The 12,470-nt window shown below is 41.2% G+C and overlaps 1 protein-coding gene across 5 annotated transcripts in view; it reads right to left on the reverse strand.

The window, feature by feature from the left end:
* Window positions 1–1,515: 1,515 nt before the first annotated feature.
* The window catches only part of Cmc2 (C-x(9)-C motif containing 2), a 27,757-nt gene continuing 16,802 nt past the window's right edge, over window positions 1,516–12,470 (reverse strand). For 4 of the 5 annotated variants that reach the window (XM_013507101.1, XM_005409350.2, XM_013507103.1 and 1 more), the window contains 2 exons: window positions 6,446–6,517; window positions 1,517–1,884 (listed from right to left, as the gene is read on the reverse strand). In XM_013507101.1, coding sequence (XP_013362555.1) covers window positions 1,798–1,884; window positions 6,446–6,517 — 159 coding nt within the window. In that variant the 3' untranslated portion in view covers window positions 1,517–1,797. Of the gene's footprint in view, window positions 1,885–6,445; window positions 6,518–12,470 lie in introns of all 5 variants that reach the window. The other variant, XM_005409349.2, reaches the window with a different exon arrangement.

Consider the following 12,470-nt stretch of genomic DNA (forward strand, 5'->3'; position numbering starts at 1 on the left):
GAAATCCCTAACTATCACACTGAAATTTGCAATCGTCATCACTGACTGTACTGAAGCTAAAAAAATCTCAAAAGAATTCAACAGCTGGGCATGGTGGCACACACCTGTAATCCCAGCACTCAGGAGGCTGAAGCAGGAAGATCACTGAAAGTTTGAGGCCAGCCTGTGCTAGCTACATAGCAAGGCTCTGTCTCAAAAAGCAAAAAAAAAAAAAAAACCTCAAAAGAATTTAAAGCTATTTATGATCTTCCACCATCAGTTCCCACATTCCAGTCAGGCTGAATGACCTCAAGTTTCCCAGAAACTGTCCCATTTCCTCTCATTTCTCAAAGGACACCTTTGCCAAGCAGCTTTCTTGGCATGGCTCCTTCTTCCCGATGGCTGGGCATAGTGCCCTTCCATGTTTTCTGTGGCACCTCCTTAATCATGGAACTTTTGCAATTACACTTGACCACTGTAACGATCAACTTGCCAGTTTGCTACAAGATTCTACAGGCAAAATTTCTGTACTCAGTGGCGGACACTCAGGGAGAAAATGAACATTCATGCACTCTCGTCTTGGAAAGGACCAAAAGAATTAATTCTGGATATTACCGAATCTCTTCATTGAACATTATCCTCTATAATCACCTTGCTAAGTGAATGTCCAGCTTTGTGAATCTCTCATGGGACGGGAAAATCACTCATGAAACACCATTACCAACGAGGCCTCATGTGGACATTACACACGGGATTCACCGGAAGGCGCTAACAGCTGTCCATTCCTTGACACCTAAGAAAAAGATCGCGCCACGGCTGAGAGTCGCCGGCTTCCAAATCACCACAGGTCTAAGAAACAACGGACAGAAAGAACACTGATGATACCCCTGCCCAAACGGAGTATGTGAAAAACCCTGCACCCAGCAGGGAGGAGACGCACTGTTCTAAGCTCAGTGCCAGGAAGGTAACTGGCACCCAGAGTAGGCACGTTCACCCAAATAAAGAACCAAGGTTCTACAACTACAATGCCAGTGAGATGCAACCTCCTCAGTTGTCCCTTGGTTCCAGGATCTCCTTGGATACCAAAATCCAAGCTGCTCAAGTCCCTTAATGGTGTAGCATTTGCAGGTAACCTGTATACACTCTCCTGTATACTTTTTCTTGGGGTTACTTACGATACCTAATGAAACGTAATGCTCCGTAGTTATTATGCTGCACTGTTTAGACAATGACAAAGAAGTGTGTACACATTCGGTACAGACGGACTGTTTTCATAGTTTCAATCCTGGTCAGAGGGCCAACTATAAGCATTTAATATTTCAGAAAGTGGCTCTCTAAAAACAGAATCACTGGAACATTTTCATAGTTAATACACCTGGGACTTTCCCAGGTTCTCCGTGACCTAGTGGGTGTTTTATCCTCATAACTGTCCCATTGTCAGAAATCAATGTTTAATCTTTATAATCATGTTGTCAAAATGGGGAGTCTATTAATGCCATTTTAATCCAATTCTACAACAGTCTAAGAGACAGGAGAAAAAGATGACTGAAATTAGTTTATTAAGGAGCTAAGTTACTCGATGGATGTAGACAAAGGGAATAGGCATGGAGGAGGTCGGGTGTGTGCTGGCAGAACTGATGGCACTAACACGTCTGCTCAACATTCAGAATCCAGGTCTTCATATTCCTCCATAGTCCGATTCTTCACGGGTCGTTTTCCACTCAAAGGATTCTGGAGACCAAATAAGAAAGGGTTCTTTCCGCTACCAACCAACAGTCCTTAGGTCTTCTCTCAGTCATTCTCCAGTGAAAAAATAACTTATTTTTCAGATCCCTCTAAAGGATTGAAAAGTCTTTTCCGCATCTCATTCCCATGCTCCCTGCTTCTGGTTCTCTTTTCCATGTACTGGAAGGAAAAGGAGAAAACAGACAGTAGGTATCATCATTTGTATCAGTGAAGCTAAATAAATGTTCTCACAAAATTTTGTCTTTTATTTCACTGAATGTGAGATTGGACACAGGGACCTTAGAGGACGCGACCTTACCCAACATGGGAGCGCACTTACATCCTAGCAGGTGCATAGATAGTTGTTGAATCAATTTCTCCTCCCAAAAAGCATCTGATGCAGATTGCAGATGGCTGCACTGTGCCCACGCCCGCAAGCTCACAGTGCAGGAAGGGCCTCGAAGCCCCGCTGAGCAGGTCTACTTGCAAGGTGGCCCGTTTAACTGTTGGCCAGGTCTACCTGCTCCAAAGTCTTCACACTGAGCAAAAATGCACTTCCTTGTAAACTCTACTGTCCTCTGTTTCTTCTTTCCTACTGCAATTTTCAAACTGACGACAGAGCAACCCTTCATCATGGTGAGCACCATGGTTTCCAGAGAACATAGCTTCTGTCTCCTAAGAGAAGCTGTAAAGTGACTTTTAATAACATCAATGTCCACTATTAAAAAGCGTAACTAGAATTAAACCCAGAGCTCTAGACATAGCCTGGCCGACATAGATAATGGGCCTAGTTCGTATGATCTAGTCATATATTCCATCTGTATAAATGTTAAGAGTAAATGGTAATCAGCCAGAAGTGGTGGTGTATGCCTGTAATCCTAGCACTCTAGAGGCTGAGGCAAGGGGATCACCAAGGGTTCAAGGCCAGCCTAAACTATATAGCTAGATCGTCTCAAAAGGGACAAGGGGCTTGGGGATGCAGCTCACTGCAAAGCCCTGGGTTCAATTCCCAGTACCACAAAAAAAAATTTAGTAAGTAAAAGGCTCTCAGTAAACCACATTATCCTATCGACCCAATATAGAAATTTTTAGCCAGCTGAACTTCCTAGGATTTCTTCACCATGAACAGGTAACAGATTTGATTCTCCCAAACCCTAATACTCTACAATCAGCTGTGTCCAAATGCAGTTTTTCCCTTGGAGGTTTTCTGTCTGGCCAACAGGTTAACAGGAAAATACAGAGCCTGTCACTTAGATAAAGTACTTACACTTTCTTAAACACATGGTTATTAACTATGTTTAAAACAGAGACACTTGAGCCAGATGTGGTGGTGCACACCAATAGTCACAGCACTTGGGAGTCTGAGGCAGGAGAAGAGCCATGAGTTCGAGGCCAGCCTGGGCTACACAGTGAGCTCAAGGCTAGTTTGAACCACGTAGCAAGACCCCATAGAAAATAAAAAAAGTCCTAAAACAGAGACACTTGAACATAAATGATTTGGTATGTATATGTTTACATGTGTACTTACAATATATGAACACCACACCGATTTTAAAGGTGAATGGATAGCTTCCCCTAGGCAGAGAGGGAAAAAACTAAAAGCAAACTGAAATAGAAAAAAACTTGAGCATATATGAAGACCTGAACATTAAAATATTTCAGGAGCCAGAGATACAGAGGGAGAGGCCACAGAAACAAAACTGGTGAGTAAGGTAAGCAAGGGGCTCGACTGGAAACATTTCCCCACCTGTGACCCAGTTACTCCGCTCTTCTGGGCCAGGACCTCCGCATAAGGAGCAGGGCTGGACAATCTTTAAGATCTTTCCAGGTCAGAGGTGTTGACTGAAGGGTTCTACAGATCTTTTTGAATGATAGTTTCTCAAACTCTTTCTTCATCATGAAAAGGTTACTTCAAACCACAGATGAAGCACTATGTCCCCTCAACCAAACTCATTCTTTCGCTCTGTCATACTAAATACCCTCAGACAGTACTGGGAAGCGGGCAGGCTGAGGATGTTGCTCAGCAGTAAAGCACCTGCTTAACACATCCAAGGCCCTGGGATCAAATCTCCAGACCCACAGAGAAAATTATTGGAGAAGAGGGGGACAGACCAAAACCGTATTCTAGAACATGGAGAGATATGTACTCATAAGCAAAGGACTTGATGGCAATCTGTCCCAGCCAATCAGGATAGGCCGAGGTTATTAAGGGTAAGTCTTCCAAAGAATACTGTAGAGCAGGCTAATAAAATGTGTTACAGATCAAGTTAAAGTAAATTAAAATACTTAAGACATCTCCATAGGAAGTCAAGATAGCCCCTGAAAAAAAGGGGAACTGGGACAAAAAAGGATTAACAGTTATTTCCAAAACTCCATCAAATGATACAAATAGAATAAAAGGTCAATTATCCATAAAGCCATACCAAGAGGAACATAAGGGAATGGTACAGAATATTAGTAACTATTTCAATAAGAAGAATATAGACATGAAAAAAAAAAGAAAAAGAACACAGGCGTGGTGGCACACGCCTATAATCCCAGCACTTGGGAGGCTGAGGCAGGAGGATCGTTGCAAGATCAAGACCAGCCTGGGCTACAAAGTGAACTCAAGGCCAGCCTGAACTGCATAGCAACACCCTATCTCAAAAAGACCAAAAAAGAAAAAGAAAGAAAGAAAGAAAGAAAGAAAGAAAGAAAGAAAGAAAGAAAGAAAGGAAGGAAGGAAGGAAGAAAAAAGAATACAAGCAGTAAAAAGGTACAGAGAGCGGTTGAGAAAAAAATGGCCAGATCCTTTTTCTGGTTAAAAGCTTCAGGGAATGAAGCACTCACAGGACGCACGAAGGAGAAGTAGGAGGGCAGCTGAAGCCTTCATTGAGAGCACAAAGGAGCCTTCATTGAGAGCACAAAGGAGCGCAGAATGAGAGGATAAATGGATGAAAGACCAGACAGAAACACTGAGAAGCGAGGTAATGAACCAACATAAAACTACCCACAGGTCTTAGAAATTAAGAAACTAAGTCGAGGAGAAAATGTAAAATCTATCTTGAATACAAACACAAAAATAAAGTATCTACAACATTCTACTAAATAGTCACTAATAGAGCTCAGGACTAGCTGAAAAAAATTTTCACATGAAGTTCTAATCAATAAAGCAATGGCAAAAATTACTGAACTATATGGAGAAAAAAAATCCTTTTTTTTGGTATGAGAAATCGAACTCAGGACCTCACACTTGCCAGGCAGATGCTGCACTACTAAGCTATATCCTCAGTATATAAACCTCAGTATATAAAGTATATAAAATCTTACTAGAGGTAAAAACCGCAACTACAAGCATATGCAAAAGAAGAAAAACAAAGCAGCTAGATCGAATAAAACAATATGGGCTTTATTTTTCCATGAGCTAGTTTCCAAACGAACTAGCCTTTATATATAAAGGAATAACGTTTTTCAAAACTCACTTTAAACGATATACACATGCGCAGACACGAAATTATCACCTTTAATAAAGAATTCTACACTTGAGAGGCTGAGGTAGAAGGATCGATGTAAGTTCAAAGTCAGGCTATATAGGCGAGTTCAAGGGCTGCCTGTACTACATAGTGAGACCCTGGCTCAAAAAAAAAAAAAAAAAAATTCTAGGTATTGCCACATGGAAACAAATTCTAATAAGGAAAAAAAATCACAAAATGAAGAAATACAGATGCTATACAACTCCAAATATTTAAATCTTTCCATCTGAGACTAATTGAAGTTTAAAAATATGAAAAGTAAGCCGGGCGAGGTGGCACACAACTGCAATCCCAGCACTTGGGGGACTGAGGCAGGAAGACTGCTGGAGGTTGTAGACCAGCCTGGGCTACAAAGTGAGCTTAAGGCCAGCCTGAACGGCATAGCGAGACCCTGTCCCAAACAGACATAAATATAAAAATAAAAATATGAATAAAAATTGAAACAGATTTTTAGTCATCATATATAATGTATTTTCTCTTTTTAATTATTAGATATTTTAAAAGGTTCTGGTCATCTGATATACAAAATAGAAATGAGACCTCTTTCAAAGGATTAAAATGCTGTGGTCAGAGGTACATGGGGAAAAAAGAAAATGCACAAGGTCTTCTGGCTGTTTGCCTGAGTCCAAGTCATAGTTGAAAGCCTCTCAGGTGACTGCCGCCCCAAACAAGTAAAACTAGGTCCCTGTGGGCTGCACACAGCGTAACTACAAAAACACTCAAGCTGTGAAGGCTGAAAGACCTATATCTTCCTCACTTTACAGAAGGAAACTGAGGCTCCAAGTATAAGTCACACACTCATCAGCTCATCACCATCTACTAATCAAAGATGCAGTTTCTTAAATCCTAAAATCCATCCAACTTGAATTTTCCAACAAAGGAATTTTATGTGCTTGGAAAAAGGATAGCAACATTCTAAAACTCTCCTTGGTGGAACTTTTCGTTTCTCAGTTTTATGCGGTGGCGGGGGGGTGGGGGGACGGGGGACAGACACTAAGTTGATTTTCACTACTGCACAATGGGGTAAACTTTAATAATGACAACAATATTCAGGCTGGGGATTTAGCCCAGCAGCACAGCACCTGCCTGGCAAGCGTGAGGTCGTGAGTTCGATTCCTGGTACCAGAAAAAAATTTTTTTTTAAAATTTTTAAAAAATATACATAATATTCAAAAATGTTACGTTCTATGTATGGCACGACTACTGCTAGCCTTTGACATTTTTCTTACCTCATTCTTCAAGCATTTTCTCATCTGGCGATCAAGATCATTACAATGACCAAAAAACTTCCGAATGCCGTGCTAAAAGGAAGAAAACGGGTAAAATATTTCACCCACAGTACACAACATGCCACCATCCCTGTCAGAGTTTAAATAGTTATTACCATGGACATGAGTCCACTGTGTCACTCAAGTAACCAATGTGTAAATATATAAACAAGCTCATCCTCGGCATTCCTGCAAAGGAGGAATAAACGCTTACAAGTAGAAATAAAAATTTAAAAAAGAAACAGAAGTAAAAAGACCTCCTTGATAAGAAGGCCTCCTGACATGAAAGTCTCAAGAGTATAAAAAAGTCATCCTCTCACACCTGGTTCTTCAGGGACACCTTAAAGCCACAGCATAACCCATTTTCCACTGAAGAGGCGGGGTCAAGCTACCGTGCAGCCAGCGGGACAGGACCGAGGAGTACCTACTGCTCTTGCAAACACTGTCCCATCAAAGAGTTACTTTCAAATGCTTGGTGCCAGAGCTATTTTCTCCTTTGCGTCAACCCAAAATGTCACCAAAGTACATCAGATACCAGTGGGGCATGATGCAACACGCCTACAATCTCAGCACTCTGGGAAGCTGAGCCAGGATTGCAACTTTGATCCTAGCCTAGGCAATTTAGTAAGATCCTGCCTAAAAATAAATTAAATAAAAAAGGGCTGGGGGTAGATAGAACTAAGTGTGAATGCCCTGGGTTTAACACCCAGGACATACTGGGAAAATAAAATAAAAAAGACACACACACACTCACACACTCATTAGGTGACTTGTATAGGCCTTATAAATAAGCCACTAGTTTACAATATAAGAAAACCTATATCCCAAGTACAAAGTCCTCTGTTCAAAATATGAAAATTAAAATTTCCCAGTGGTTCCAATTCTATGAATATTATCATGGCAAAAAGTATGAATACTCTAAAGCAGGTTAAAATAAAGGCTGAAGTTAAGGCCCTGAATTTCAGTGGGGCCATAATTAGGGTTTGCACATCACAATGTTTAAGGGTGGGTCACAGATCACAGTGATCCGCTATAATGATATGTCGTAAGCGCTTGTAGTTGTAATAAGCACATTTTCCCTTCTGTCTCTAATCATGGCTTTCATGGAAACCAGACAACACATAATTAGTAAGCTATGCCTCACGCTTTTTTTTCCTGCTTTACTGATACTTTAAAAGCATTTTTCAGATCCACAATGAATAAATACTGTTTTTCTGGCAAGCTTTTAAGAGTCTCAGATCTCCTATTTGCTATCGACTAGCCTTTTCAGAATGAATATTTCTTGTGTATTTCTCCTAAAACACTTCCTCAGCAACAAACGGACAATGCATTTCACTCCTTCTAGTCACGTAGAAATAAAAGATTAGACTTTCAGAATGTAAAATAATATTTCAGTGCATTTATTGAGATCACCCCATATACACACATCTTATTTTTAAATCCAAGACAAACACTCATTTCCTTTCACCTCACCATTCCTGATCCAAAGTGAGAATTATACTTCAGTGACATTATGTAAAAAATGCCAAGTGCAAATGCTCCAGTGGAAGTGGTACAAAATGCCTGTGCTCTGCAAGCCTCTTGTCCTCAAGGGCAGACCCCTACTCTCTACATCAGATCCCCCATGTCTGTTTCCAGAGAACCAAACCAACCAAGCAATTGATTGAACAAGTGAATCGGTCACTACATAGCTGAGAACCTATTACACCAAGTCCCAGGCTCTAGGGATAGAGCAGGGGAGGGTGGACCTGGCCCTACTTCACTGCACATGGTCGGAGGGGAGACAAAAATGAACCAACTGCCATTACGTGCTGTGCAGTCCGGGGATGCCCACAGCTCTCAGGACTTTGCAGGAGACACACAAGGTCAAAACTATTTTCCTAACAATCCAAAGGCCTTGCATTGCTCACTCTCCTTCTCTCGGAAGGGCACAGCAGAGGTTTCCAGAGGCTGCATGAAGTATAGCACAACAAATTGAAAACAGAAGCCAACAGGCGCATTCAGCTGGATTTTATTCACTCACACATAAAAGCAATTGCAAAAATGCAAACACAGTGCCACTTTTTCCACTTTTTACATTTTGAGTAATATCTATGAAAATTAACAGGCAGTAAGTTTCATTTTAAAATAAGTTAATCTTGCTGGGGATATAGCTCATCGGCACAAGTGCCAACCTGGGAAGCAGAAGGTCCCGAGTTCGATTTCCAGCACACAAAAAAAGAAACTAAAGCAAATTAATCTTTAAGTTTTTAACTTTCATTTATAATTCAGTAAATACTGGCAGAAGTTCTTTGGTGTCCTCCACAACACTTAAGGATGTAAAGCGGCCCTGAGAAAATGTGCCATGTGAGTGCTGGGAAGGACCAAGAGAACCCAGGCCAGGTGAGGAGGCAAAGGAGAGGAAACAGCCCACACGCAAGCGTCACTCCCCGGCTCCCGACTCTGCGCCCACCTACACCTCAGAAGGTAATGAAACCCGTCAGCTTCAGGTGAATCTTCTTTTTGCACAGATGAGGAGGTCTAAGTGTGTTTTGCTTATCTCTTCTTCCTTTATTTATACAAATGCTAGGATACTATTCTTTTACACCTCCACTTTTTCACTAAATACATTCTAAAATTCATCCCATGTCAGTTCAGAGAAACTTTTTGTTTTGTTTTTCTTCCAGTACCAGGAATCGAACTCACAGCCTTGCACTTGTCAGGCAGGCACTGTGCCACTGAGCTAAATCCCCAGCCCCGAAACTTTTTGTTTTAAACAGCTACACAGAGGACCCAAAGGAAGACTCTAAATGGACAAATCTAGAACAGTGTGAGCAACAAAATAAAGAAGTACTGTGTTATAACACAAAATAGAAAACAAATCCAGGAACCCACACTGACATAAGTAAATGAATGGGTGAGAAAAGACAAGTCTTCAGGAGAAATCCAAAAACACTGAGCAGACTCTCCACCTTCAAGGAGAAAGAGTATAGCTCCCCACTCCTCCCACGTGGGCTGCGCACGGTGACTTCCTTCCAAAGAGCTCGGAAACTGAGGAAGAGAGTGACTTTTAATCACAGAACCTGACAGATACCACCTCAGTCAGGTAGTCAAGGTCAACATTAACGATGATAAATTATGTCACTGCATCAGCCTCAGTCATCGTGCGCGATGAAAAGGGTACGCTCCCTTTGTGATCTTCCTCCCAAATCACGCTACGGTAAGAAAAACCTAAGACAAGATCAAACAGAGGAGCATCCTACAAAATACCTGAACATTAAGCCTCAAGATAATCAAAGTCATCAGAACCAAAGAAACTATCAGAACCAAGAACAGCCTTGAAGAGTAACAACCACTATTTTACTGGAATCCAGTAATAAAGAAAGGACACAAAGCAAACACCTAACTGAATAAAGGATGTATTTTAATTAATGATATATATATTTGTACTGGTTCATTAACTGTCACAAATGTACCCTACTAATGTATTAATAGCAGTTATCAGGTACAGGCTATAATGAGAACTCCCCACTACATTCACAATTTGTTTGTAAATCTGAAACTGTAATCCCAGCATTCTGGAGGCTGAGACAGGAAGATCACCAAGAGTTCGAGGCCAACCTGGGATATATAGTGAGTTTAAGGCCACCCTGAACTGCATAGAGAAATCCTGACTCAAAAATAAATAAATAAATCTGTTCTTAAAAGTAAAATCTATTTCAAAATCTGCTGTAGCAGGCATTCCACTGTATGGATGTATCCAAGATTATTCAACCGCTCTCAGGCTGTTCCTAACAAACACTTTTGTAACTAACACCTCTGCGCTTACGTGTTTTCATAGTGCTATAGTTACGCTAAACTGCTAGAAAGGAAGGATCTCTCCAAAGGTGAGCACACTGCAGTTTAGCTGGCCCCTGCCAAACTCCCCTCTAAAAATACGTGAATGTCCTCGCAATCTCGCCAACGAAACGTACCACCACACGGAGGATAAGGAAGGCTCACTCAGTGTCCTCCCCTGGCTCTGCTCTGATCCCTGACTGCGGCTGCACGTTTTTCTCAATACATACTAACACTGAACACCAGGCTTCACATGCTGGGCAAAAGCGCTAGCACCAAGTCACAACCGCAGTGCGCACGTGCACACATGCACACACGCACACATGCACACACACCCCTCTTTTTTAAATTTGAGGACAAGTTCTAAGTTGCCCAGGCTAGGCTCCAACCTGCCTCAGTTTCCTGAGCAGCTGGGATTAGGGGTGTGTGCCTTCTCATATTCTTAAAGGCCATCTCTCCCTGTTTTGTAATTGTCTATTCATGCTTTTGTCACTTTTCATGATTTTTGCCTTCTCTTCTCAAATTTTTTTTTCTCTCAAATTTTTAAGGGTTTTATCAGGGCTAATACCCATTACCTGTGTTATATGTTACCAATGCTCTCAGTTTAAAACATTAGCCTTTTTAGCAACACATTTTTTTTAAGGTGGTCAAATTTATCACATTTTGATTTTACTGCCTCTAAAATTTGAATCCTAGTTAGGTAGCCTTTCCCTATATGTAAGTTATACAGGAATTCACCTACGCTCTCTTAGTATTTGTATGGTTTCATTTTTGACATTCAAATGTCTGATCCACTAGAAGTTAAACTGATTCAGATGTATGTTATAATCAGTTTAGCTTTTTTTCCCAAATGACTATATAATTGTTCCAGTGCCAATTATTTAAAAACTTGTCTTCAAACTTTCTGATTCTGGGCATGAAGCAATAACTGCCAGAGATCTAGGCCTCCCAATAGGGATAGCAGGACAACAGGCTTGTAGAACTGTGATACTGCAAAGGGAACCAAACAAGGTGAAGGTTATGTTCACCCAGCTTTCAACCAAGAAGCAATTTCCAAATAACACAGCAGGAAAAGAAACCCAAGAAAATGGTGATGTCACCGACATCAGCGTTCAGAGCAGCAGACTACTCGAGGTGGAGATACACGGCTGAACACGCCCACAGCCCCACCTTGGGTATTCACCTGCAACTCACGCTGGCTGAAACTTCCCAGGGCCACGATAGCCACAAAGAACAACTACGGAAGCTGTAGGGGAAACGGCAGAGCTCGCACAGGGCGAGAGGGCAACAGAGTTCCGCAAGCCAAAAAGAGATCTCACTGCACGCCCAAGTCAATCAGAGAACCCAGAAGAATTACGCTTTAGTGGTTAGGCTAAGAGAGCTCCGGGCAAAGGCTGCTCCAGACGTGCTCTAAAAATACTTCGCAACACGCCTCACAGAAGGCTCAGCCATTCCCATAAGGAAATGAACTGCCTACCAATACAAAAGAGAAAACCCAAGTGGTCAGTAATATTCAACAACAAACAAAAAACTGTGGTAATCATGCTCTTCTTTGTAGAATCTGACAAGCTGATTCCAAAATTGCTGTAGAAATGAAAAGGACCTAAAAGAGCCAAAATCAAATGTGAAAGAGGACAAATTAGAAAATTTCCACAGGATGATTTTGAATCTTACAACAAGGCAAAGTTAAGGAAAGACATACAAATCAGTGGAAATAACTGGAGAGCCTAGAAATAGATCCACTCACCTCTGGGCCAAGCGATTTTTTGACAAAATAACTGAGTAAATCAATAGAGAAAGGACAGTCTCTTCAGCAAATAGTGTTGAAATGACTGGCTTATCCACAAAGAAATGAACCTCAACTCATACTTCATACCACACATAAAAATTAACTTGAAATGATCCAAAAATCTAAACATAAAAGACAAACACAGGAAACACAGGACGAAATCTTTGTGACCAGTGAATATAAAATAATCCTAGAACATAAAAACCAACAAACCACAAACAAAGGATAAATATAACTTCATCAATTTTGTAAGCTTCTTTTTCAAACACAACCTTAAGAAAATGAAAAAGGTCCGGCGTGGTGGGGCACACTTGTAATCCCAGCACTCGTGAGGCTGAGGCAAGAGGTTCGTTGCGAGTTCGAGATCAGCCTGGGCTATAA

Source organism: Chinchilla lanigera, unplaced genomic scaffold, assembly GCF_000276665.1.
Source record: "Chinchilla lanigera isolate Chin_1 unplaced genomic scaffold, ChiLan1.0 scaffold00121, whole genome shotgun sequence".
In the NCBI taxonomy this organism is placed as follows: domain Eukaryota; kingdom Metazoa; phylum Chordata; class Mammalia; order Rodentia; family Chinchillidae; genus Chinchilla; species Chinchilla lanigera.